The following is a 27866-nucleotide window of genomic DNA, read 5'->3' as shown; positions in this document are numbered from 1 at the left end:
AGGGGGAGTGGCCCAGGGGCGTGGCCGTAGCGACTGGAATGTTGTTGGGTCCTCGCAACGCATAGTAAGGAGGGGCCACGCCCCTTTTCTCCAAGCGGGCCAATCAGAGTGCTGGAGCGGTTTCAAGTCTCCCCAACCAGCCTGCCCGCCCGCCACCCCACCCCCCTCGGGGATTCGCTTTTTCCGTAACCAAAGAGCAAAGCTCCGGATGACACGCAGCCCCGGCAGTTCACAGGTGGAGGGTCCCGGGACCTAGGACGCTGCCCTGGAGCAAGAAGCGCCGGAGGGCCGTAGAGAGGCCGGGTTCAGAGCGGAGAAGCGCGCGGGGGTGGGCGCTGCAGCCGCGGGTTGTTTATCTGGAGTACGGAGGGGAGGGGGGAGCCTGGAAACCGCCCCGTGTCCCATTTCCTCCTCTTGTTTTCGCTCCGGATTCTCCATGTTGGACCCAAACTGAGGAGCCCGGAGCTGCAGCCGGGGGATCGGGGCTGGGGGCACCCGGGGAAGCCGCTGCCCCGGCCGCCCGCCCTCCGTACAGGCCACCTCCCTTCCCGGCCCAGGGAGGGAACAGGAGGGGGGATGTGAACAGCTGCGGGAGTCGGAGTCTCGGGAGCCGGAGCCGGCCCCCGCCCAGGCCCCCCAGCCCAGCCCAGCCCAGCCCAGCCCAGCGTGCGCGCCCGCCCGTCCTCCCGCCCAGCCAGCCCGGGCCCGCGGGATTGTTAGATGGAACACGGCTCCATCATCACCCAGGCGCGGAGGGAAGACGCCCTGGTGCTCACCAAGCAAGGTAGGGGCAGCAACTTCCCAAAACTTTGCGTCGCCCCCAGCGGGGAGGGGGCTAGCACTGGCCGGGCCCCAGGTCCCGGCCCTGGGCCTCCTGGGGCTCAAAGCTAGGAGTCCTAGCGAGTGTGACCGGACCCCCTAGTCCATCCGCCCGCGCGTCCGGATCGGCACTCAGACCCAGGTGGGGGCTGCACGGGGCTCTGGCTTCGGGCGCCCGAGGGGGAGGGGCGGTATCCGTGCAGCTGTCACCGCGTACCGCACCCCTCCCCCCGGGGCAGGGAGACGGAAGGGTAGCGCGCGAAACCGGAGCCCCCTGGAGTCCGCCCCCTCCTGAGTTGGGGGGTGGGGTCGTCACTTTGCAGTATCACAGCGCCTGGCAGCTTCAGGGCCACCCGGAGAGGGGTAGGCAGGGGGACCGAGGAGTCCTAAGCAGGAACGGAGCCGGGAGGGGAGTCCAGCACTTCCCAGGTCCCCTGGTCCGAGGTCGCTTCGTTAGCGGGCGGTGGCGGCGTCCGGCGGGACTTGGGACCAAGTTCACCGCCTGGAGGCGGGGGCGGCCGGGTGGGGGAGGGGCTGGGCCCTGGAAGCGCCGGACTTGGGCGGCCCTTGCTCTGCGCTGGGCCCCGGACCTCGGCGGCGCGGGGCCTTCGCCTGGCTGCCTCCCGCCAGTTTTGCTGAGCAAACAAGCCAGACTCGAAGCCCGCCGAAGCCCCTCCCTGCCCCGGTGCGCTCCCCCGGGGCCGCCGCTGCACACACAGAGCCGCGTTTGTTTCGCCCGGGAGCGGTGTCCCTGGTTACATAATGCGCCGGATGGCCTCAGACTCGGCGTGTTTCCGACTCGCGCAGCGAAAAAAGTGCCAGTTCTCTGTAGGCAGAGGCCCGCAGCCCCTTGCCTTTCTGAGGGTCAGGTGGAGGAGACGCGAGGGGGAGCGCGGGCGCTCTCTGGGGCACGGGAGCGGGATGGCGCCGGGGCCTCCCCGGGGGCGGGGGAAAGGTTGGGGCCCGAGGGTGGAATCTCTTGTTAGTTTGCTCACTGTAGAGGCCCCAAAACTCCTCTTCCCCTCCCCCACGTTCTTCTTCTGGCGTTGGAGAAGGTGCCCAAAACAGCGGACGGGATTTCCACGGAAAGGAAGGAATAGCGTCGTTTTTTTTTTTTTTTTTTTGTCCTCCCCCGTAACTCCCCGGAAGGGGGCCACTTGGCCCAGAGGCAGGGGAGAGAGCACGCTCATGGGACCAAATCCAGAGTGTCTCTGCCCGCCCCCCCCCCCCACATCCCGCTCCACACACACACAACAAGAACAGGGCGTGAAGGGCCAGTGCTGCAATCCAGTATACTGAAGGCCTAGAGCCTGGGCCGGGCAGAGCCGTGTTTCCTTCTGTTGAGCGTGGGGTCCCTGTGGGTCCCTATGAGTCCGAACTGACTTCATGGCACCTAACAACAACAGAGCCTGGTGGAGGGTAGCTGCGGGGCCTCAGTGTCTCACCACATCCTCCTCACCCCTGGTTTGGCAACGTTTGAGTGGTCAACAGGTCACTAATTCCTGGGGTTCACGAACCCAAGGAACTCCCCACTCTTGTCTAGGGACGAAGAAGCTCGGTTGGCAGTGCCAGCCATTCCTCAGTTTTCTGAGTGGAATGTAGGGGGGAGTGCAGTGCATGCTTCCTGAATCACTGGCCTTTTCTCTAAGAAAGCCTGCAGTAGAGAAGGCCAGAGCCTTGCCTGCTCTGAACCCAAAGCCCCTGCCTCCTTGACTTCGGTTTTGGCATTATCTCTCTTCTCCTGACTGTATCACTAACAGACTGTGTGACCCAGGCAGCAACTTCACTGCCTCCACTGGATGCTCTGCTCTGCTGAGGGCTGGAAAAGGGAGGCTACCTGTGTGTGTAATTTCATTCCTGACTTTTCCTACTGTGTTCGTAATCTGTCATCCCAGCAAAGGACCCTAAGACTGAGCAAGAGGTGGAGAAATTTGGGTGTGGAAGTATCCGAGAGGGGGCAGTGGTGATGAGAAGCCGGAAGAACAACTCTATGCTTCTCCTCCCAGGTCCTCTACTCTGATGGGCCCATGCCAGAAGTCAGAGATGGCTGGACTGCTGAAGGGCATTTACAAATCAGAGCTGGAAGTTTAATCCACCAGGGCAAATGGAGAGGAACAGAATAAGATACACAGCAGAAGGCAAAGCAACTAGCTACTTGGCAGTGCTGATGTTAGTTGGATTTTCTTGGATTTACTTCTTTCATTTTCTTTTTTTGTGGTTCGCTTCCCTCTTCAAACTTACTATCCTTGGAGGAATCTGAATTCTCAAGCCAGCAGCCAGCCAAGTCTCCCTCCCATTTAATTTAGTCGCATTCCAGAAGAGGCACGCTTCTTTCTGGGCTGCTTGGGCATCCAGCAACCACTCAGCCAGCTTTCTAAGGCCCTCATAATTCACAAACAAAGCCTACATCTTTAAAAAACAAAAAGGCAGATGTTTTAATTGGCTCGTTTAAGAGTTCCTTGTCCAAGAGTTCCTTGTCCACCCCCTACCCAACACTGCATCCCATCTCCCTTGCCCTGCCTCCCTTTGGAAAAGAAGAAAGGAATGTGAGGCATTTTACTAATAAGTAAATATCTGGAAAGAAACAAATTGCTCCTACCTCGGATGACATTTTAGTGAAGTTGTTTGCCACTGCAGATCTTTAAAATCTTTTCTAGCATTCTGTTCTCTGAGCTTTTAGAGTGTTTGGGTGTGTTGATGATTCAAAAGTAATTACAGTAGGGGAAGTAGAACAAAGGTGCTGAAAGCACTGATGATAAAAGGACCAAAATTGGATCATCTTCCCAGACAAATGGGTGAAATGGCTTCTGGTCCAGCAGGGACAGGGTTGTGTGTAGCATCAAAAACAAAAAAGACGAGTTAATATCAGTTTAGTGAGAGAGTGGCCATTTATCCACAGCCCATACAAGGGTGTCGCTACCTTGCTGGGATATTGTGCCACGGGCTTTGGGGTTACATGGGGAAAAGGCAAGGAAACAGGGCCCTCCCCAAGCCTCCCAGTGTGGACTGAGGGGGAAGGCAACCTCTTCCAGAGCACGAAGTGACCCACAGGTGTTTGGGGGAACCAGGACATTTTTTGTTTTCTGTTAGGCCTGATGCCCCCTTCCTGGTAGGGAAGGAACGATGAGTCCTTGGTTTCCTCTTCTCCCGTGGGGAACGTCTGTCAGCTCATGAAAAGGATGCCCCTCAGAGCCTCTGACCTTCCCTAAGAATTAAGATGGTAGCACGTTTTTCTGGCTCTTGCAGCTAAGCCCTTAACTTGAGAAGGTTAGAAGTAAGTCTTGCTGGAACTTTCTTCCTTTGCTTGCTGTGTATGTAGGGTCCAGGGTGCATGTTGATAGCTGGTTCCATCTGCCTGGGTGGTTCCTCTCACCTCTCCCCTTGATCATCCTCCATTCTTGTCCTTGTTTTGCTCGCTCGCAGGTGGCTGCTGAGGCTTGCTCCTGTGTCTTTTTTGGAGTTTTTCCCCTATTTGTGTCTCTTTTGGGGACGTGTGTGGCGACTTAAGCTTGTGTTTGCTCACTCCCGAAGCACCCCAATGGAGTGCTGCTAACTCAGCAACAAGTTTCTAAACGCCTAACATCCAGGGGTTGGGGCTTTGTTGTCGCTCTTTGCCAAGTTAACTTGTAGAGCTTTCAACTGAGCAGTACTTCATAATTGCCACGGAAAACCCCTCAGGGGCTGGCAGAGGTAGTGGTGTTCCTGTCTCCTCCCTTCTCAGTTATAGGGGTCTTAAAGAAACTGGGTGGCAAAGAGGTGCTCATTTCATCCTCCCTGTGGGATTTTCCAAATCCCTTATAATCATGAGTTTTGTCAAAATGGTAAATACTATAGAAGACACGTTTCCAGCCAGGGTGAATTGATGCGTCTAGTCTTTCTGTGGGGAATTAATTAATATAGGAGAATTAATTAATAGTAGTGTTCGTAGCTCGCTGGGAAAGAGAGACAACGTGTAAATATACGTATGAGCATGTGTGTACGTATACACATGTACGCACACCTCTTTTCCTCGTCCTCTTCCTCAGCGTTCTATGTTTTTCCTGCTAGCTTTTGGGGGAATTTTGGGTATTGTCTTTTATTCCCAGCTTGGGAGGTTTGGTTCTCAGATTGGGTGAAGTGGGTCAAGGGAGTAAGTGGGTGGCCTGAGGGATGTTTAAGTTTTTATTGTTACTTCCAAAGAACTGTACCTGTAGCAGAATTGATTGATTCCGGCCTGAGTTCCAATTTCTGCTTTTTCTTTCCTGTTCACAATAAATGAAATCACTTGAGTGTTTTGAGGGTCTTCTCTGTAAAATAGGATAATGATATTTACATTTCTGTAACGTTTGGTGCTTAGTAGGTGGTTAGTAAATGTTAGCGTCTGTCTTTTTCACAGAGCTGGACCACTGCTTCTCCCCCCACCATTCCCCCAGTGACACACAGTGCAAACAGCTCATAGCCACATGGGTTTTATTGTTAAACGACAGGTGGCTGGGGGTCAGAAGGGACACTGATGTGGGGGCTTAGACCTTCTGGAAGCAAATAGCTTTGCTACACAGACCCCTTCTTTGTGGCAGTATGACTTGGGATGGGATTTTTATCTGTGCTAATATGAGCAGCTTGTGCTTTGGGCGTTTGCTGTTCTGCCTGGCGCTTGGGTATCTAGGGGTGAAGAGAAGCCAGGGAGCCATGGACCTCTTATGAAGAGTCTCTAAAGAGTCTCTAAATCATCTCAGCTGTTGCTTGCTGCTGCTGTTAGTTGCAGTCAAGTTGATTCTGATTCATGGTGAATCCAGTTGCTAGACCCCTCAAAGATGGGTATAGTGAATACTCAAGACAACTGTGTGCTGCAGTCCTTTAACATTTGCATTTGCTTTGAGAATTAACGAAATGAACTCAGTGAGATTTCAGATTTAGGGAGTTTTAGTAATGAGGGAAAAAGACTGAAGTTTTGTGGCGAAATAGATGTTCTTCAGCTTTCTCTGTGCTGCTTTGATTTTGGCGTTAGGACGTTGGGAAGGCACAAAGGCAGCATTAGACTGCTTTTCATTCTGCCTCAGCCCCGGGAAGCACAGAATGTACTAACTTGTTTTGGGGACATGGGATTGGGTGTGTCCCTGACGTGATTCTCTCCCTCTTCCGAAATGGAGGGATAATTCCCAGCTGGGATGCAGATGAGTATATTAACATGCACCTCTTAGGAGGGAGCTAGAAATCAAAGTGGAGAAGTGATTTCTTAGAACTGGAAGCCTCTCTGACCAGAGACCCACTAGAACAGAGTTTCTTTGTCTGGCAAAGTACCCAGCCCTTCAGGTGTGAGGATGCCGGCACAGGATCTGTTATGGCAGGACGGGTACTACAGCAAGCCATCTCTGGGTGGGAGGTGGATGTGTCAGGTTCAGTTCTCCAGCTCTGTAGGGGTTAGCCTTGAATCTGATCTCTGAGTGGACCTCCATTTCTTTCCCAAGTGCTCCTAGTTCCCTGCCCTCCTCCACCCCCATCAGGCTCTGCTCTCTCTTTTTACCCTGTACCTTCTTCCATCCTTGACATGTGAACAGCTTTGCATTCTGTCGAAGTTGCTCCTTCCCACCCGCACTGTTCCCAGGAAATGAAAGTGGCCCAACCCCAGTCAGAGCCAAGCAGAGATCATGGGATGACTCAAATGCCCTAATGCAGACCTGCAGAAGCACTTATCTGGGACAGTGGACCCCAGCTCTTGGGTCCTTCCATCCCAGGATCAGGGGCAGGCAGGAAGAGACAGCAGGCCCAGGGCTTTTGACTGGTGGGTAGAATAGGACAAGGCCTCTGGAAAGGAAAGCTGGACCCCAGGGATGGAGCCCTCCAAGGCCTGCAGAGACACTGAGCCGGTCAGTGAGATGGGGGCAGGGCCAAGGGACTTTGGCTGAATCAACCTCCAGACCTAGAATGGTTAATCAAAGACCACCTGGCAACCTCTAGCCAGTGGCTCTCAGCTGAGGACACACATCAGAATCTCCTGTGACACTTGCTAAAAATACAGACATCACCCAGACCAACTGAATCAGAGCCTGGGCAGGTGGGCCAGGCATACGTGAGCACCATACGCTCCCTGTGATTCTGACAGGTGTCCATGGAGAAGAGCCAGGTAAGCGCAGCAGTGGCCCCAGCTGTCTGTTTAGCCTGTGTGGGAGGATTCCCCTTGAGGAGTCCAGTTTTGCTGTTAAAGATCCTGTGGGTTTTCAAGGGGAGTCCTAAAGTTTTCCACATCTGAACGGACAAGGGTAGTAATACTCACTTACCTGGTACTGATGACAGCCAATATTTATAGAGCTTACTGTGGGCCAGGAAATGCTTTGTAGGCATTTTCTCTCTAGTATCTCACTTAATCCTTATAACACCCTTATGAGATAAGAATTATCCCCACTTGACAGATGAGGAAACCTTGAGAGGACTGAGCACCTTGCCCCAGATACATGGGTGGTCCATGTCAGCCAGGACCCCAACCTTGGCAAGGTCCTAGAGTAAAGCCTTAACCATGACCCATGAGGCCTCTCATTTACACTCCACTTTGTGGAGTGCCTTTGAGTCACAAGTCAGGTGATCTGAAACCACCTTCTAAGGGACCACACAGGGGAGACCTTTTCATTCCTGATTGACCAGTGAGAAAACAACCCCAGAGAAGTTGTGCCTTAGGCAAGACTACAAAGCAGTTGAGAGGCTGAACTGGGGCACAGTTCAGGTTTCCTGACTTCTAGCTCTGTGCTCTCTCAGGTGGACACACCTGTACTGGTTGGCTAGTCCTAGGTGAAGGTGTGGAGGCAGGGGAGCAGCAGGTGAGTGCCCCTGGAGGTAGATGCTCCCCTGGCAGGCTCCTTTTCAGCCCTTGCAGAGGCCAGCCAGATGAGGAAGGAACTGGTTGGCCAACCCCTAGAGTTGTGTGTCTGTGTCTGTGTCTGTGATTGGTTTTTGTGGAGTCCTGGAAAAGGCCATTTGCCGGGCTTGGCCCTGTCACTGCCTCTTTGTGACCTCTAAAATAAGTTGGAGGAACTCACTGTGGTCCTTTTTAGTGTGACTATTTTGAGATTGAAACTGATACAAGGATCTGTAACCGCTTAATGGAAACACTGGTGGTGTAGTGGTTAAGAGCCACGGCTGCTAACCAAAAGGTTGGCAGTTCGAATCCACCAGGTACTCCTTGGAAACTCTATAGGGCAGTTCTACTCCATCCTTTAGGGTTGCTGTGAGTCAGAATCAATTCCACAGCAACGGGTTTTGTGTTGTTTTTTTAAGTGCTTTACACCTAATGGCTAGCAGCTAATACTTACTGAGCTTTTACTGGGCCAGGCTTCACCTTAAACTCTTTGTAATTCTCGAAACTCTGTAATACAGGCAGCGTTAGTCTTCCCATTTTATAGATGAAGAAACTGAGGCCCAAGGCCACATACCTTGTATGTGGCAGAACCAGGACTTAAAGTCAAGTCTGTGGTACCTTTTGTAACCACTGGATTGTTTCCTGGTCTGAGGAGAGACAGTTGATGGTTCCCTTGCTTTGTCCTGTGCCTTTTCTGGTCCTTCTCTGTCTTGCCCAAAGCAGACTTACGAGTTGGAGGGGAAAGAGGCACTGGTTTCTCCTTTGTGACCAAACTCAAGCATTCCAGGAGTAAGGAGCAGAGGGCCAAGGCAGGGGCTGATATGGCTACCAAGGGGGTATTTGTGTCCTGTTCAGCAGGTCTCGGTTAGCCTCACAGCCTCCCACAGTGGCCTGCTCAGCACCTCCCTAGGAGGGGAGGCGGGGCTCCAAGCAGGCAGATGTGGTTTCCAGCCCTGGCGATGGCACCTCTGCTCCAGCTGGTCCAGCATGGGGCAGGGTCTCCTGCTGAGGCAGGGGAGGATCTAGTCCTTTGGGTTTTTTTGGATGCCATCTTGATTCTCTCCTTGATGCTTGGTTGAGCCCATAAGAATACTTCCTGACATTATCCAGGAGCCTTGTAGAGTAGGGCTGGGGCTTACAGTAGGGCTGCTGACATGTATATGAGGAAATAATTCCTTGGCATCTTGTCCAGACCAGCTTCGTCTTCTGGGACAACCCTCTTCCTCTCATTAGGAACATGAGGGAAACTACATTCTCAAGATGGAGGCATGGTGACTGGGGCTTCCGTCCCTACTAGGTTTTGAACTTTTTCTCCTGTCATCCTGCCCATGGCCTCCAGACCTGAGGCTCAGCCTCTCCACCCTCACCTCCAGTGTGTTTTTAGCACATTAGAGCTGCCCAGGGTATTTTGGCAATAACTTCTTTAGTGGCTGATTTTGAAATCAACAGATTATCTTGATGATGTTTTAGAATACCCTGCTCCTAAAATTCAGCTCTTCTTCTTGAGTGAAGATCTGTCCCTAAAATTGAGGCCCTGTGTTAAGATCCATGACCAGGTTGCTGAAGGGGGACAGGAAAAGGCAGGAGGCAGGGTATGGGGTGATCTCTCTCCTCCCATCCTCACCTGACAGGTAGCATCAAGAACCCAGGACTGATGTAAGGCACAAGGAGGGCAGCTCTAGGAAGAAGAGAGGGAGATGCAGGGAGCTTTTCTGTCTAGAGAAGGGGCACTCACAGAGACATCTGTTTGGTAGGGCTGCCCCAGTGTGGAGTGCTGGGGTGAGCCAAACAGTGTGGCTAAAACTAGTTTTTAAAAAAGTCCATGCAGTCAAGAATCACAGCTGCTCTTTGGAACTTTGGGAGCTGGTGCTGGTCCCGCCTTCCTTGTCACCTGGAGAGAATAGTGTTAGCAAGCAGGTGGGCATTGTAGAAACTGGTACACCCTCCCTGTTGTTTTCTCGGTTTTTCTATGTGTGGGATGTCTAGGCATTTCTCACCCTTTTTTCTTCCCCTGCTGACTCACCTGCTGGTCTGAGGAGCCCTTCCGTCCTCCTGGCACTTTGGGGCCCGTCCTCAGCCAAGGCACGCATGCCTCTTGCTGAGGGCCTGGGAGGACTCCTCTCCATGGGGAGCCCCAATCAGATGCATCTTGGCAGCAGGGCCCAGGCAGCCAGCCAGCCAAGAAGGGCCGGAAATGCTGCAAATACTCTCCATTCTCTGATAGCTGAGGGGAGGGAGACCCCTCAGAGAGGCCATTTTATAGTGATATTCAGATAAAAGCCTTTGCTGCCTGGGGCTCTGGAGGGTTAGGGGGAAGGAAGCACTTCTGGGGACTGAACCAAGAAAGCATCCTTCTACATGAATGGGCTTGTTAAAATCTGAGAGCCTGAGACCTTGCCCTCTGCCGACTCCTAGGCGGATGTGTGAGGAGGTCCTTTTGCTGGGACACGAAGCTGTGTTATTGGCAACGGTGATAACCTGGACCTGACCTTCAGAAAAAAGGTTAAAAATAGTGTTGTCCTGGCAAAGCCTGTCTTCATCTTGTGTGTGTAAGCATGCACTGCACATGCTTCTTAAGAGGCAGAGGGAGATAGTGTTCTCACCTGGAACTTGTTGGAGGAGGTGGGGGTGACACAAGGGAAGAGGGCAACATTGCCTCAAGGGTGCCGGCTTCACCCTAGAGGGCTTCTAGTCTAACCTGACTTTGCCCTTATTTGCAGAGCACCAGTTGGGGAGTTTGTCAACTAGAAAATAACTTTTGTAGTGGATTTGGGACAGGGCCTTGGAATTGTTTTGGCTCCTTGAAACCTGCTCCTAATCAGAGTTCAGAGACATTTTCCCTTGTCCTCTGTTCTTGGGCTTCAGCTGCATGATGGCAGTGGGGAGGGCTCCTGATCCGTGGCTGGACTCTTAGAATGAGGCCCACACTGTTGCCAATTAGTGCTCCTCTCTCCCTAATTAAAACAAGCACAGCATTTAGCTTCAGAGTTTGCACAGCACATTACTATGACTTGTTTATTGTTCAGTCATGAGGGAGGTCTTGTTGTTATCCCAGTTTATGGATGAGGAAACTGAGGCTCAAAGAGATTGTCTGGCTGTTCCCTCTTAGTAACTGCAGAATCTGGACCCCAGCCCAGGTGACCCTCAGGGCGAAGGGATACCTCCCATGCCCCCCTCACTTCACACCCTGCCTCTGAAGGAAGCCCTGCAGCAGTGAGCTGGAGGGGTAGGCTGGCCTCCCTACCCTCTTTGAGAGGCCCACTCCATTGGTCTGTTTTGGTCCTCTCCAACATCCAGCCCCCAATCAGATGTTTGGAGCAGGGAGACCAGATGCACTTCAGAAGCTGGGCAGGAGAAGAGGGCTGGGCGTCACAAGGGGGTGTCAGGGCAGGAAGCGGGGAGAGCAGCTGATCATGGCACCCACTGGAATCCTGCCCCCTTCATTGGGGAAACCATGTGCGATGAAATTCCCCTGGACCTGTAATTGTCTTGGGCCCAGTTTTCTTCTCCTGGGGAGGGGGCTCGTGCCCCTCCCCCTCACACATGGAAGAGACGGGGTGGCCTGCACCTGGCTGTCAGGGACACAATGCTGAGTGCTGGCTGAAAGGAACCATTTGAAAGACTCTTTGACATGAGCTTCAGATCCCACCCTGGTGTATGGTTCCCCCTCACCCTTAGACCTCCAGAACAAAGCGGGTCTTGGACCAGAGCTCTTGGCTCTGGCCCCTTCCCCCTCCTCTATTGTCCTCATGCCCATGCATCCCCCCCCCCCCCCCAGGTATCTGCTGCTTGGAGCAGGTGCAGGCCTGAAGTGGGTGCCTGGAGTAGAATTCTCATACTGTGTTTTGCCCCTTTCACCTTTAATGGCCTGCCTAAGAGGACAAAAAAAGGGGGCGGGGGGGGGGGTTGGACCTCAAACCATTCTTTTACCAGCCCACTTTAAAGAGGAATGGAGCAACAGAGAAGAGACCCCTGTAATAGTGCTTGAGAATGGCCGACCCAGCTGTTGAACTAGTAAATGCACATGATGCCCCTGAGCCTAGGAGTCCTTATGCAGTAGTGGTTGAGAGCCTTGGCTCTGCCTTCAGGAAGACCTGGGTTCAAATCCTGACTCTACTGTCATACTAGCTGTGGGGCCTTGAGCATGTTGCTTAAGTTATCTGTGCTTCAGTTCCCCTTCTGTAAATGTAGCGAGGATTAAATGATGTAATGATGTAAAGTGTCTAGCACAGGCCTGGCACATGCTCAGTAAACATGATTGAGGCCCGGAAAGACTTGAGTGGTATGCCTTGGGCACCCAGCTCCTTCAGGGCCCAACTTGCCTCTCCTCGTGTAAAGTAGGCTTTTTTGTTTCTTACTGCTCTGGGCTGCTGCAAACCAGTGGCAGCTTCCCCAGGCCCGGCTTTGTAGAACTGACAGGCCCTGGAGGTCCCCCAGAATCACTCACTCAGCTAATCAAAGTTATTGAGCACCTGCCACACAGAGGGCTGGAGGCTGATGGATATACCAGGCCGAGGCCAGTGCAGGCCCTGCCAGAAGGCAGCCATGTTGGGGGGAGGCTGAGGTAGGCCTGATAGATGCCTAAAAGCAGTGTTCATAAGGGTCAGGAGGACAGGCAGCCTGAGGAAGAATTGAGGGAAGTGGGGGACACCTTGCTGTTGTGGGTCTGGGGTACCCTCCCCAGGGGTGCAGCAGCTCTGTGATCTGTTCCAAACACCAGCCCCCTTTGTGCCCCTGAGGCCAAGGTATTTGTAGTCTCTGAGGCCCAGGGACTGCCTGGTCACATTGTGTTTTTTAGAAGACCCTCATCTCCCACAGAGTCCAAACCAAGCTGAGGAGTGCCCCCACCCCCCAAGCTCCCTGTCTAGGGCAGAGGCATTTCTGCCCTCGGGCCTCCTGTGGTGGGAGCAAGTGAGGCCTGGAGGCCTTACCATGGCCCCAGCCAGCTGCCCCCTTAACCCCCCTGCCTCTCAGGATCACTCAGCCTTCACAGCATCTGTCACAAAGATGCTGAGTGCATTCTTGATGGCCTCTCTTCACGAAAGACTCGGGCTGTGTGGCCTTTTAAGAAAGGCTCTGTGCTCCGGTTAAGCCGCTGATTGTGGTTCTGCGTGAAGAAACCATAAACCAAAGGAAAAGCTATGGTTCAGCTTTGGTCTTGGAGCTTTGTGTCAGCGTCTGCCCTGAGTCACTGGGCTTGGGATTTAATGTGGGCTGTGCAGGCAGGTGGGGAAGCTGGCCTTCCCTCCAATTTTGCATAGATTATTAAGAGTAGAGAGAAAATGCAAGGAATCTCTTACTCTGCTATCTCTAAGTGCTGGGCTCTGCTCTGAATTTTGTCTCCTTAACACAGAAGGGACCTTGGGGATGTACCCAGTGCAACTTTTTCCTTTATGACTAAATCCGCAGTCCCTGGAAATCTTGATTCTCCACTAGGACCAAGAGCTGAAGAGTGGACATCCAGGTTTTTAGGCCAATTGCTGGGGAGGCCCAGTCATTTTCAAAAAGGTTTCCAGTGGTCATACCCATGTCAGGGCACCTGGCCCTAACCCAGGGAGAGGGGAGAGAGCTTTCTGGACTGACCGATTGGAAGAGCTGCTGTGGTCCAGCAGGCCTCTGCACCTGCAGGAAGTCATTGGCTTTTCTGTTGAGTCAGAGGTGAGTCGTGTTGTTCTCGGGGCAGGGCTGACTGCCACTTGACTGACTGCTGTGTAGGAGCCATTTATTCACCGTTGGTCTTAGGGAATAGAGTATGGTATTTTCTTTTTCCCCTCTTTCTTTTCTCCAGGGGCACAGGCAGCCCAATAACTGGACACTAAATGACTCTCGCATCACCTATTTCTGCAAGGGCCACTTTGGTTTGTGCTCTAAGGACTGAGCCGGGAGCTCTGTGTTACTCCTGGGTGGCCCTTACCACATTTCCTTCCCCTTCCCTTCACCCCCACCCCAAAGAATAACACAGAGGAAGTTATCCTAAACGGCATGTTCTGTTTTTCTTTCCCCACACAAAGAGGCATTGCAGTTTGTTTTCCTGCAGAGTAGTTCCCCATGCTTTACAATGGAATGGCTCAAGCTTAATTCTTAGGCCCATGTCCAGCTCAGGTCTAGGACACGCAGGTCCTTGGGAGAGACCTGTGGCTGAAGACCGTTTTGTGTGTGGTTATGCAGCGCCACCTGCTGGCCATGGCACCCATCGCGTCTTCCTAGTAGGAACAGTTCTTCCAAAGCAAAAGGACCTTGCAAAAGATACTCTGAAATCCATTTACTGGTTGGTCCTTTCATGCCCATAACTTTCTGTATCAGCTTTGCCTTTTCTGGGGCTGCCTTATCAAGCCTTTTCTGAAAATGGCTTCATACCTCCAAAGTTGAAATAGTCACAGTAGGATTGAGCACCTGCAGTTTAAAAGCAAATACGTCAGCCAAGCACCAGAGGCTAGGTGTGTGTGTCCCAGAGGGATGGTCCACCTGCAGTTTACCAGTAAAGCCGTGTGTCTTTGAGGGGGGGGAGTGTTAAAGAAAGTGACTTGGACCGTGGAAAGGAGACAAGCATGTGAACAAAGAGCATAGCTCTTCCTTGGGTCTGTGGCTGTTCTGGAGTTTTTAGTCTGGAGTCTTTAGGCAAGTTGGGCTCAGTTCTGCAGCCAATGAGCTAGAGTTTATGAAAGCTGACACTGGACAGAACTGTACCTCCTGCTAACTTGAAAGGGACTAAGTTACTGTCTTGTGTAATGGGTAGTCTCCTGGAAGCTGGTGTTAGGGAGTTTTGTCTTTGTAAATTAATTTTGAGGGCACCGTCAGTGGGCTGCTACCACAGCAGAACAACACTTGGGTTCCAGAATACCTGGATTCTATACCTGACCTCGCCTTTGAAGCCTCTCCCAGTGGAATGAAGTAAATCCTCTGCAGCTCAGGTCCCCCATTTCCCAATCCAGAGAGTGGGTGATGCCTTCTGTTTCTGCTTTAAAGAGATGTTGGAATAAAGAATGTGTATGTTCCTATGGAAGCAGGTCACCAGGACTTTTAAGACAGCTTAATTTGGCAATTCTACTGTGATATTCTTCAAAAAGCCTTGCTTCGGTGTAGTATTTCACTCCAGTATGTCAATGTTTTATTTAGAGGTTTGTCTATTTATCTTTATTTTTATCTATTTCCACCATTAAAGTTTTAACGAAGTTAAAAAAAAAAAAAAAAGAACGTGTGTTTTCACTATTAACTGTGTTTGGTCATTAAGCAAGCACAGACTGTGTGGCCTGGTAAAGCGCAAAGACTAGAGGGGATATGGGCACGGGGTTACCTGTAGCTGAGGTCTCTGTCATTCTCTCTGCTCTAGGCCTGGTCTCCAAGTCCTCTCCCAAGAAGCCTCGTGGGCGTAGCATCTTTAAGGCCCTTTTCTGCTGTTTTCGTGCCCAGCATGTTGGCCAGTCAAGTTCCTGTACTGAGCTCACCCCGTACAAGGAGGAAACCAACACCATTGCTAAGGTACCTGTATCAGGGTGGCCAGGATGCAGGCGAGGATGGCCTGCTAGTGGGGGATCCCTGCAAACTATGGCAAGTGGGCACGGTGATTTTGCTGAGGTTGCAAAGATCTCAGGCTCAGAGGAGGCCCTGCCACTGTCCTTCGCTTAGTGACCCATATCATTTCTGTTGCTTCCCATTTGGGGTGTGGGCTTCCACATCCAGGTCTCCCTGTAATTCCTGAGGGCCCCTGTGTCCGAAACCTTTATAGGTTCAAGGAATTGTGCAGGGTGTTTTGCATATGTTGCTTTGTATGGTCCACACAGCAGCCCTGCAAGAAAATTTATCAGATTCCCACTTTACAGACATGGAGACTGAGACCCAAAGGGGTTAAGTAGATTCCAGAAGAGTTCATGGTTAATATATATGGTAGTGTCAGGATTCGAGCTCAGATCTCTCTTGGCTCTAAAGCTTTTGTTTGTTGTTGTTTTCTACTACACAAAGCTACCTTCTAAGTCACCCAACTTGCAGGAACCAGGAAACTGAAATGCTACCACTGATCTACCACGTTCTTGACATCCCCTTGCAGCAGCTCTCACCAGTACTGTGAGAGGCATTTGTAAATGTGGGGACATTCTTGATGGGTCACAATGACCAGAAAATATTTCTGGCATTTTAAGGGTAGGACCAACCCTATCCAAAAATAATCCTGCCCCCAGTGCCAGTGATGTTCCTTTCCAAAACACCAAGGCCTAGCCCACCCTTGTCTCTGTAAAAATCAGGCTAGAGAGTCAGGAATGGGAGGAGGTTATGAAATGTGTGGCCAGTTGCCTCCATGAACAACTAACTGCCTCTTTTACCATGAGACCAGAACTGGATGGTGCCTGGCTACCATTATTGACCATTTTGATCAAAGATTCCATAGAAGATTTGTGATCAAAAGGGAGAAAATGCAGAACAGAATTTTAAATTCTTCTGGACGCTAGACTTTCTGGAGCCATGGAGGGCGGAAGAACCCCTGAAACTGCTGCCCTATTAAACTATTAAAAACTGTTTAAACCTTAAACCAAAAATATTCTCTGAAATCATCTTAAAACTGAACAGCAATTTAGCTTAACTTGTAAAAAAGGGCTGCCTTGAACATTATGCTCTTTTAAGGACTATTTACATGGGATCAAATTGACAACAGCAACTCGAAAGATCAGGGAGAAGTGAGTTTATGTCGACGAGGGAAGAACAAAAAAGAGGCTAAAGACATGCACACAAATGAAAAATCACTGCATTATCCAATAAGGAGGAGAGGATAAAATAAGATACAATATAGGAGTGTTACTAAGCAATTAATTTTTATGAGTTTGCAATAACATGGAAGAGTATTGAGTTTTGTAACATTGTCAGAAAAACAGAATGTGAAATGGTATAGTACTGAAGTTACTGGGTGGCGCAAATGGCTAAGTGCTCAACTACTGGCGGAAAGATTGGTGGCTTGAACACACCCAGAGGCGCCTCAGCAGACGCATCTGGCGATCTGCTTCAGAACGTTCACAGCCTTGAAAACCCTACGGAGCAGTTCCACTCTGCACACGTGGAGTTGCTATGAGTCAGAATCAACTCAAAGGCAGGTGATAATGATAACATATATACTGTTGTATCAGGGGAAAAAAAGACTGCTAAAACAAGCTTGAAGGAAATATACTAAAATGCCAACATTGTTTTTCTGAGTGCTGGGATTTTGTTCTTCAAGATTTTCATCAAGAACACTTAATACTTTTTACAGCCATAACATTTTAATTATTAGCAAAAGGGGAGGAAGGCTTTCTGATCTCTCTGCACTCTACCTCCCCTCACACTTCGAGTACCCACAATGTGAGTTCATGTTGGCTTGTTTGATGTTTGTGGGGCTCAGTGCTCCACCCTGCCCCCCCATCCAGGAAACACAGAAAACACATGTTCTCAAAGAGAAGCCTGGGTTCAAGGCCTGAGCAAGAGATTAAAGCACCAGAGTGTGGAGCTGAGATCTTGGTTCTGCTCCTGACCCTCTGTCCCTGAGTCAGCTGCCTGAGTTGTTTTTCCTCAGTTCGTCCCGCTGAGAATGGGAACAACATCTTCTCTGTGCCCCTCAGGCCTGGTGTGGAAATGAAACTGGCCTTTCTTCTTGCCTGTCCACCTCCTGAGAAGAGTCACTGTTGTCATGTTAGGAGCTTCCAGGTTGCCCGGGTCTTGGGGAGAAAGTTGCCCTCCAGGCCTGAAGCAGAAACAGGAGGTTGGGACAGGGCAGGGGAGGCATTGGTGGGTTGGCACTGACCGCCTCCTTCTTTGCTTCAGTCGGATCTGCTCCAGTGTCTCCAGTACCAGTTTTATCAGGTATGTGAATCTGGCAGGGTAAGTGCTCAGAAGCCTGGGACCTGGTGATCCCTGGCCCTCTCCACAGTGTGATGCCCTTACTTCTGGTGCCTGGCCAGTCATCTTCCCACCGTGGGAAGCCATTTGTTCTGGATATTTGCTGAGGGTCCACTATGTGTAAAGCGTATTAGATTTGGGGGAATAGCTGGAGCTACATGCTCTCTTCCCACAGCTCAAGTACATCCCACCCTAACCCTGACCTCCACTCCAATGTCCAGATCACTTTAATTGTCCCAGTGGGAGGCTGGAAACCAAGCACCCAACTCTTATCTTCTCTTTCTCTACCTCCTGGCCATCAAGTGGTGCCAGTCCTGGGATAGCGAAATTGAGGGTCTTCCATCTCCATGATCAGCCCAGCTCTTCCCAGAGTTTTCCTGAAAGGAATGATTGGGCTTCCTTGGTGGGCAGATCTCAGCAGCCTGGCTCTGGTTTCAGATCCCAGGGACCTGCCTGCTCCCAGAGGTGACAGAGGAAGATCAAGGAAGGATATGTGTGGTCATTGACCTGGATGAAACCCTTGTGCATAGCTCCTTTAAGGTAACTCCATGTCAGGAGCCTTTCCTGCATCTGTTCTCGAGAGTGTCTCAGTGCTGTGATGTGGCCTAAATTGGAGGATAGAGGATGGCCAGAAGGGGTGGTGGGGCAGGCTCTGGCATTTTGGTAACCCTGGCGTCACAGACATCTGCAGACCACACCAAAGAATGTCGAGCAGTAGCCCCTTCCTCCCCCTAATGACTACCAGTCCCAGTGGCCACATAGCACAGCAAGCTGCCAGGCAGGGCTCCATACAGAGCAGGCCTAAAAAAGGAGTTGAATCAGCCTTAGACTTCGCACCTCTTAGTTTTGAAAAGCAGGTTTTTTTTTTCCAACCGAAAGTCCCAAATCTCTTGCAATTGAGATAGAATTTGGGGAAGGGGGTGAGTAGGGAAAACTAGAGGAGATCACACCCTGTACTGGGGTGGCGGGAAGAGCTTCCTGGAGTCTGGAGGGATCTGTTCTCCCTCACTCTCCCAGGGGACAGGGCAGTGGCTGTGCAGGGGCCCAGCTGGTCTGTGGTGGAGGCTTCTTGTCTGCTCTGTATCTTGCTCATGTCATTAACTTTCTGCCTTGCAGCCAATCAACAATGCTGACTTCATAGTGCCTGTAGAGATTGAGGGGACCACTCACCAGGTGAGCTGCTTGCCAGGCCATCCCCAGCCTGGTGGGTGGGCAGCCTGCCTTCTGCCATTCACCTGGGCTCCGGACTCTCTGCCCCCTTACAGTTTGTGACTTCATCCTCTCCCTTTTTACTCGTGATTTCACACCCAAGGCTTCCTTATCTCACAAAAATATTTTCAGTCTCATAAAATAAAACTAAACCTGTTGCCACCAAGTCAATTCCGACTTAAAGCAACCCTATAGGTCAGAGTAGAACTGCCCCATAGGGTTTCCGAGGAGCAGCTGGTGGATTCCAGCTGCCCACCTTTTAGTTAGCAGCCGTAGCTCATTGTAGCTTCTAATCACTGTGCCACCAGGGCACCTTTCAGCCTCATACTCTTCTCTAATTATCACCCTTTTTTTCCTCTTTATAGCCAAGCTGTCTGGAAGAATAATTTGCATTATTTGATAATAGTAATAGCTCATTTATTGGTCACCTCTGCCCATGTTGCTGCACTATTATATGGTGTATTACATTTTCTCTAATCCTGAATAGTTGGTGTCTCTCCCTGTCACAGGCAAGGAAACCAATACAGACTGTTCTCTCTTCTTGGAATGCCCACCCACCCGCAACTAGCCAGTAAATTCTTCTTTCCCAGCCCAGGCCTCTCCTGCTTTGTGAAGCCTTCCCCAACCCCCTCCTTTTGGGTCCCTAAACTGGATTCTGCTCGAGTACATGGTCGGTACACATCTGTCTAAGTAAAGAATATTAAACAGAATGAAGAGTCTAAACAAGACCAGGCACTAGCCCGGTATAAAATGTTCAATCCAGGGTTAAGGATCATATGGCATTGATAGTGAAAGACCATTTACTCAAAACAGTTGCCCAGAAGGCCTGCCCACTAGCCCAGGAGTCAGGGACCAGTGGAAACAGATGACCTGGTAGTCCTGGTATTTGTTTGCAAGGCCTGTCAAATAGTAGAGTTATATATACAGAAATGGGGCTTAAGGCTTCTGTGGGATGTTGTTCCTGTCCCATGTCCATTAGAGCCTTTTTTCTCCCTACAAGGTGCTCTGCCAGGCAGAGCTGCAGCCCCTGGTCACAGCCAGGCTTGACCCTTGGCCTGCCCAGACCCTGCCCACCAGCCCTTCACAGTCTAGTTGCGGGTACAGAAATGTACAAAACCCATGGGGAAAAGACTATGGCAGATTTGCAGACAGGCAAACACACACTGTGAACTCCTGGTTAACAAGAAAGGAACATAAATGATTAAAAAAAAAAAAAGGGATGAGATCATAATGAGGGAGGGCTATGTGCAGAAGGCAAGCTTTAGGCAAAGAGTGGCGATGAAGGGGTGTCAAGCTTGGGGAAGCGCCAGGAAAGAGGGAGGGGCACGTTGAAAGTTGAAGAAATGGCAGGCTAACGGGAACAAAGACGTGACTGCCCAGGGCAGAGGGTTCCTGCTGTGGAGCTCAGGGGAGCTGGCAGATTGGTGGGTGATTCGGACCAGTCCAGGAGGGAGGGTCGGTGCCAGGCAGGAGCACATCACAGCAGACCCAGGCTCTTTCAGCTAGCGAGTAACATGGATAAAGGGGGTTTTGAAGGAACAATTGTAGTAGCAGCTGTGTAAGCTAGATGAGAGAGAGACTGGAGGGGGGAAGTAATAGAATGCAGATGAATGGGATACATTTAGCCAAAGAATCCTTTAGGCCAAATGTGCAAAATCACGATGGCTAGACACAGGGCGTTTGGGGCGGATGGCAGGAGTGAGTATAAGATAGAGGACACCAGAGTGAGAAGCTGGATGCGCCTGGTCTGAGGTCATTGGGAAAAGGTCACCTCTTCCTGGTGCAGTTTGGAGAAGCTCTTTGAGGGCATGAGGTTTCAGGAAACATTTGCGTTGTGCTGATGGTGGCCTGGACAGACCATCCTGCCGGAGCCAAGGACAGGAAGCTCCCACAGAGGCTGTGGCTGGATTCAAGTAATCCAGGATAGGCTGTTTCCATCTGTGAGGCCTATTCTTGATTACTTGTTTCTGGAGGCAGCTGATGGTCCGCCGCTGGAAACAGATGGCTCCTGGGATGCCTGTTTCTTCCTGAGCTGGGTGAAGGTTGGGATTACCAGCCAGCAGAAGCCTGGGGAGGGGGTGATGCTGGTGCCCTGGTCTGTGGGGCACAAGGCTTCTGGCCAGATGTCTGAGTGGCTTGAGTAGGGGAGTCTGGGCTAAGTTTGAAGCTACTTCCTGTTAAAGTGTGAAAGGGACTGATGCTTTAGCCACACAAGGATGCCTCCAACAAGCCACTCTGCTTTTCCTCAGGTGTATGTGCTCAAGAGGCCTTACGTGGATGAGTTTCTGAGACGAATGGGGGAGCTCTTCGAATGTGTCCTCTTCACTGCCAGCCTGGCCAAGGTACCTGGGGGCAGGGGGAGGGAGGAACCAGGAGCAGACGTGGCTGCACAGAGGTAGTCCCGCAGCTCCTCGCTGGTCCACAGGATGCCACGGGGGGGACCCGGACAACGTCCAAACAAAGGGCATGTTCTCTTTTCCCAGTATGCTGACCCAGTGACAGATCTTTTGGACCGCTGTGGGGTGTTCCGGGCCCGCCTGTTCCGTGAGTCCTGTGTGTTTCACCAGGGCTGCTATGTCAAGGACCTCAGCCGCTTGGGGAGGGACCTGAGGAAAACCCTCATCCTAGACAACTCACCTGCTTCTTACATCTTCCACCCAGAGAATGCAGTGAGTAGTCCAGACGCACCCACACGGCCAGGGTTGGGAGTTCCTGCCCAGGTAAACCTTACCAGAGAGGGTATACCACCCCAGCGGACCCACCCAGCCTTTAGGAGCTCTGGGGTGAGGGAAGGGAAGATCTGGTAGTCGGGGGATTTACTCTACCTTTTTCCCTGCCCCAGGTGCCCGTGCAGTCTTGGTTTGATGACATGGCAGACACTGAGTTGCTGAACCTGATCCCAATCTTTGAGGAGTTGAGTGGAGCAGAGGATGTCTACACCAGCCTTGGGCAGCTGCGGGCCCCTTAGCCTTCCCTGCTTCCAAGCAACGGCCACCCCAGTAGGGGACTTTCCTACAATGTGCCTTTATGATCAGCCAGAGAGAGTGAAAGCTGCAGCGCCTCACCAGATGGGGCCTGGAAATAGTGAGAAATGGTTAGAAAGAGCTTTAGGACAGGTTAGATGCCAAGTGGGCAGGTAACAGACCAACAATACCCAGAGCTACCTGCTCCGAGCTGGGTTCCCAAGATGTGTGTATGTGTGTGTGAGTGCGTGTGTGTGTGTATGTGTGACTGGCCTTGAACTGTGGCCACGGGATGTACCGTGTTTCAGGTTGGGGGAGAAGTGGAACCGTCAAGACTCCCCCCAAGTTAGTTCGTCCTCTCTCCAGTCACCCTAAGAGCCACTAAGCTCTGTAAGGGATGAAGACTGTTGAAGGCTCCTTTGCCAAACCCACGGCCTTTCCTCAGTGTTGTAAGGCCTATACCAAGGAGAAAGGAGGGGTCAGAGGCTGCCTTCAGGCGCCCCAGGCACATGCCTTTCTGAAGCCTTTCTCCATCCAGCTGCTGCGGACAGACAACACTTCTGGGAAGATGAGAACTTGTTTCCAGAACCGGCACCCCAGTGGCCATGGGGTCCTGTGGCCCAAGAGCTGGACTTGCCTCCAGCCAAGTGCCCAGCACGGGCCCTTCCTGTGTCTCCTCAGTGGCTGGGGCCGGGCCTGCCTTCCTCACCACCTAGCCATAGTCTTGAACCTGTGGGGAAGGAGGTCTTCTCCCTGCCTTGGAAGAGGACACATAACTGATTTCCGTTCTTTGACTCTGTTTTAAAATTCTCTTTCTAAACTTAGAGTGTTGGGCCTGGTTTGTTTCTGACAAAGTTGCAGTCCGGGCCTGAGATGAATGTGGAGGGGTGCTGGGGATGCAGGGAAAAGGATCCCCAAAGCATGAATGTGTGTGTCCCCTTGGCTTGTAGACCAGCCGAGCTTGGGACTGTTCCATGAGCCTGCTCTTCAGGGATTCTTGGTGGTGCTGGCACAGGGACTCTTGTTCCAAAGGCTGGGCGGGGTGGCTCTAAGCAGCCCCAGCCCCTGCTGTCTCTTGGGCGGCTCTTCCCTGTTGTGTTGTCCCCCCAGGCTGTGCTGTGCTGAGCTCTGTCTGCCCCAGCCGGCATTCTTCCTGGCTGTTGCTCTTTCTCTCCAGGGCCTCAGAGGCACTCCTGATTTTCCTGGGCTGAAGGAGTGGGTGTTCTCCTCACTTAGGTTTGCCTGCCTAACACAGTTACCTCTGGTAACTGGTGCCCAAAGAGCTCTGGTGTAAGTGAGCCCCTCACATACTCACATACCTGTGCTTTCTTGGGTGTCTCTTGCCTTCAAAGGTTCTTAATAGTGAATGCTTTAAAAAAAAAAAATAGTCACAAAATGGAAGTTTCCCCGGGGTGGAAAACAAAAGGGGAAGTGCTGCTGTAACCAGGAGCACAAGGGGGGGCCCCCCAAAAAGGGAGCCCTGTCTCAGCATCACTGCCTTAATCTTGGCCTCCCCTGAGGTTGGGTGGGGTTCTCTCCTCTGCTCTCCTCTGGCATCCCTTCCTTGGGGGTGGGAAGGGGTTCCTCTTCCTTCTCTGTTTTCCTTGGAGGCAGGTGTCACAAAGCCTTTGTAAATTGCTTCAGGTGCAGGACACCTCCCACTCAGGACTCCACCCCTATTATCCTTTTCAATTTCCAAACACTAGGTCCAGCCTCAGAAAGTAACCAGGTGGCCAGACAGGAGCTTGGTGCTCTGAGTACTGGCTGGCTGGTATCTTTCTTTAGCCTTGTGGTGCCACAGAAGTGGAACAGAGAGTCCCCAAAGCCCATGTGGTCGTTTCCCCCAGCCTCATTTCCTGGTGCCCTGGGGTCTGCCTGCAGGTCAGGGGAAGAGGGTTCTAGGTTCTAGCCAGGAACTTTGTCTGCTGAAGGAAAGTAAGAGCTGATTCACAGGCCTCCTGTGGCTTCAGATCCAGGCCCTGGCCTAGGCCTCTTTCCTAAAATTGTAGCTAACCTAAGGGTTAGTCAGCCCTTGGGTCAAATCTTCTGCCCTCCGAGCCCACCCAAGTTTTTCTGACTAATAAGCAATAAAGAAGCGCTAAGCCTGATGCAGATCCTGGGACCCTTTCTGCCCTCCTCTGGGTTTCCACAGTTTTCTGGGTTGAAGAAAAGCCTGTGTGCCCTTTGCCTACCAGGCTTGTCCGGGTGCCCACAGTGTGACCCTTGAGCAGAGCCCAGGATGGCTTGGCGGGAGTATTCCTGCTGCCTGTGCGTGAAGCCCTGATTTATAGCCCTCGCTCCTGCCGGGACCCAGCTCGCTGCAGTCCCTCGACAGAAATGCCATTCCCACTTCCCCCTTCTCTGCCCTGCCCTGGAGAAGGAACTTGGCCAAATAAACCTAAGCGTGAAGGTCCCTCATGGGGACCAGAGCCAGCCCGAAGTTACTACTTGCTGCCCTGCTTCCAGTTTCACAGTGTGTTAGGAGGCAAGTGATGAATGCAAAACTTGCTCTTCAGAGGAATTAGGCCAGACTCAGTTTTGGAGGAGGGTGAGACTGGCGGAGAGCCATTTCATTCCAGCATCTGTTCTAGGGCTTCCCACAAGCTCTTCCCCATTTGAGACTGGTCTTCAGGAAGCAGTAGGCCACAGTGCCTGGTCAGCAATCAGTTCAAGCCATGCCCGGAATCTGCCCACCTACCAGGTTCAGTTCTTTAAGGTGCCTCTTCAGGGACACAGTGTGTCTCTCTGATTGGGCTTCTATATCAAAAGCCTGATGTTCGTGTCCCTCTCATAGGGGGGAGCTTTGGACACAGGACTAGTTTAGAAAGGGTCAGGTAAGGGTTTCCACTCTGCACATTGTAGAGAGGGGACACTGTAGGCCATGGGTCCCTTACTAGAGAGGAGTACAGATGTGTCCTGGACCCTAAACGCATGTTTAATTGCTGAACAGATAAGAAACCTTACATAAATTTGCCTTCAGTTAACCTGGGACCTTCTGTTTAGCCCTCTCCTGCCTCCCAAAGATTTTGACCATTTTGTAGGTGTGTAAACTCACCTCTCTAAACAAAGGCCCAGAAGTTTCTTTGTCCTAATGCATGGGAGGTCTCCAGGCAGTCATGCCCTGGGAAATGGATTCCCTTGTATTCCGCTGCCCCTGCCCTCTTCCCAAGGCCTCACTCGTAGGGCAGCCCTCATAAGGCAGTCTTGCATCTGTGTCCCAACCAGGCCAAAAATCTGGGGAGGTGAGACAATTTTCCCCTCCAGGCCTCCAGTTGGTTACTGGCACTAGGGCCCTTCAGTCACCTTTTTTGTAAAATGGGATTTAAAGTTTTGTTCTCTTGGTGTTTTTTTTTTTTTAAGCCCATTAATATCTGCATCCAACCAGGGGAGGGCAGGTAGGAGGAGCTGGCCGGTTGCCCCATTCCATTATCGCTGTGGGACCTGTCCCTGGAGCAGACCCTCCTCTTTGGACTCCGTGAGCTTCTCTTCTTGTTATTACTCTGTTTGACACGGTCCATCTCCTGCTACTTTCCGCTTCCCGACGCCATTTGCAAGGTGGGGGATCACCTTCCCACTGTGACTGGGCTGTGGTATTCTGACCACCTTGGTTACAGATTCATGGTTTGATAAATTTGTTGTATTCAAGAACTTGAAATGTAGGATGCCATTAAGTGTCTGTTTATATTTTTGGAATATTTGTATTACTTACAATTAATAAAAGTGGGTTTAAAAAACCCATCCAGGAATGGGAACTGTCTCTTGACCTTGCTGTTGTTCATTCGGGCACCACCCTTCTTCCCCCACAGCCCTTTTCATGGTGATAAAGCTGTAGCACCCAGGCTGGACGAGCCGCCACAGACTCAGCACTGGGCTTCTGCTCAAGGTTACAGGAGTCTGTCTATATTCTGTGCTTCACTGATGTCCCCAGACCAGGAGCCCGGCACGGCTCCCAGCACATAGTATTCACTCAAACAGATTGATATATGGCTTGCGGTGGCCCCAAGGAGCAAAACTGGACAACCTAATAACATTCTCCTGGCCCTTCCCAGGCTTCACCTCTGAGAAATGCCCAAAAACTTCTCAGGGAGGCCTGGACATCCTGGGTGCTCAAAGGATGGCACTCCAGCCCCTGCCTCTCCTGTCATCAGCGTAATGCATCCATATCTACAATATGGCAAATTTCATATTTCCTCCCACCCCTTTTCCTGCATTATTGATGGGCTATGCACTTTTAAAAAATCAATTAGATCAGGGCGTGGAGCGGGAGTTAAAAAAGAAGCCTTTAAAAGTCTGCTCTTCATGTTTTGCTGTTTTGAATAGGAACAGATAAAGCTTTCCCTCTGGTTTGAATAAGTCAAGCCCAGGGCTAGGTTGGCCGTGATTGGCCGGGACTAGGAAAATGCGGTTAAGATGCAAACACAAGCAAATATAACCAGTGCCTGTGCAGCCATTAGTAAGCTAAAGCAGCAGAGCCTGGAGCCTCCTGCTTTGGGGTTTGGGGGTGGTGGTTCTTTAGTACTGCTGCTGCTTACTCACCAGAAAACTAAGAAGATCGAGTGGGAGAGAAGGCAAGGTAAGGTCTGCTTGGTTTATGGCTGCATGAGTAGAGCAATCCTACTGAACAAGGAAGAAACAAAAGGAGATTGAAATTTCCTTGGCTTTGTCTTTGAGGATGAGGCTTTTCAAGAGTTGAACCAGGAGTTTGTGACTAGTTTTGCAAACTTCTCAGAGGCCCCTTCTTAGGGACCACTGAGCAGAAAAGAGCACATTTGCAAAAGCTGAAAAAGATGGAGAAGGCTGTCCCCCTATCTCTCCTGGGAGAAAGATGGTATGGTGCAAGGCAGAAGTTCAAACCAGCTTCCTCTGCTTGGGGTTCCTCCATGGGAGTATCTGAGAGAATTAGGGGCTGCTGGCTTTCATCCTGGACTTTCAAAACTACACCCCACCCTAGGGGTGTCTGTAGTCCTCTCAAATGGTGTTCAATTAATAAACTAGAACTTGGGGAGGAAGGAGGGAGAGAGCCCACTTTTGGGGACTTTGATATGACAATTGGAATGACATCTTCTGGGTGTTACAGTGTGGCGGGGAGTTACTTCATCGAGCATATCCTCTCCTGCATTTGGGGGAACCTGGTCCAGTAAGCTTCCCAGTTCCTAATTCCCTTGCTGGGAAATGGGTCTGCTTTTGGCCTCTGAGACTCACTAATTTTACCAGGTCAATACTTCCCCATCTCCAAAAAATGAGTTCATTAGCCCTTGCCCCCTTCCCTTAGTTGGGTCATGCCATTTGCCTTCAGTGACCTAAATCTAGGGTCTGAAAAAAACCCGAACAAATATTTCCTGGCAATTCTGAGCAGCACAGGGTGGGGCAGGGCAAGTTATCAAATTAGAAGCTCAAACACTGGCTGCTCCACATCACTGCTTTGCTTTAGTCCTATTAGAGCAGTAGACAAAGGGAGCTTGTTTTTGTTTTTTGCCAAAGTACATATTAGATAATGGCGCATGCTATCCAAACCTGGCTTCACCCGCCAAGGCTCAAGGAAAGAATGGTCAGACATGCTTCTCTTCACAAGCACAATAGGCGTCCAAGTAGCAAACATCCATACAGTCCTTGCCAGGTGGTTTTTTATTCCATGTAAACCCTACAGCTCATCAATCCTGTCTTTTCTCCTTTGCCTCTTGGGAGAAACTAGCGTTCATCTGTTCTGCCTATTATCATCGGATTGCAAGCGTCCTGAGAGCAGGAGCCAGGCATTTTAATTTTACACAGCCCCTACTTGACCATGCGCACGTGTAGGTGCCTAACTCAAGACACAGAGACACACCTTTAATTACAGACGGTGCACAGCCCACACAACTGGCTCTTTCACCACTTCCTCCCTTCTCCCCAACCTCCTGCTCCGTCCAGAAGGAACTGGAGACCTCTGAGTTCTCTGAAGTGACTCTTGCGACAGAGCATCTGCCTCAGTGGGCAGGACACAGCCAGAGCTCCAACCCTCTGGGGGTCTGCATGTGGGAGGGAGTGAGGAGGGCAGCTGCCCACAGAGGAGACCAGGACACACCTGCCTTCCCCTGCCGGCACCTTGGACCCTCTGTCCCCCCACAACCTCGCCATTTTCCTTTCCCTTCTGCAAGGCACAGGGAATATATCAGTCTTACGACAGGAGCAGGAAGCGTTGTTTGAATTTTAAG

General features: G+C 51.3%; 1 protein-coding gene across 2 annotated transcripts; it reads left to right on the top strand.

The window, feature by feature from the left end:
- The first annotated feature begins 183 nt into the window (after positions 1 to 183).
- Positions 184 to 25455, top strand: CTDSP2 (CTD small phosphatase 2). 2 transcript variants are annotated; one of them, XM_049883731.1, is made up of 8 exons: positions 185 to 784; positions 14979 to 15127; positions 17429 to 17467; positions 17942 to 18043; positions 18620 to 18676; positions 20962 to 21054; positions 21196 to 21381; positions 21555 to 25455. In XM_049883731.1, the coding sequence occupies exons 1-8, from the start codon at positions 721 to 723 to the stop codon at positions 21678 to 21680; spliced, it is 816 nt and encodes a 271-aa protein (XP_049739688.1). In that variant the 5' UTR covers positions 185 to 720; the 3' UTR covers positions 21681 to 25455. The 2 variants fall into 2 exon arrangements, with proteins under 2 accessions (XP_049739689.1, XP_049739688.1); XM_049883732.1 differs by lacking the exon at positions 17942 to 18043 and having other exon boundaries at positions 184 to 784.
- Positions 25456 to 27866: the final 2411 nt, after the last annotated feature.

This window comes from Elephas maximus, chromosome 4 (genome assembly GCF_024166365.1).
Source record: "Elephas maximus indicus isolate mEleMax1 chromosome 4, mEleMax1 primary haplotype, whole genome shotgun sequence".
Taxonomy (NCBI): Eukaryota; Metazoa; Chordata; class Mammalia; order Proboscidea; family Elephantidae; genus Elephas; species Elephas maximus.
The sequence above is the reverse complement of the archived record's forward strand: the minus strand, read 5'-3'. Positions and strand labels throughout refer to the sequence as shown.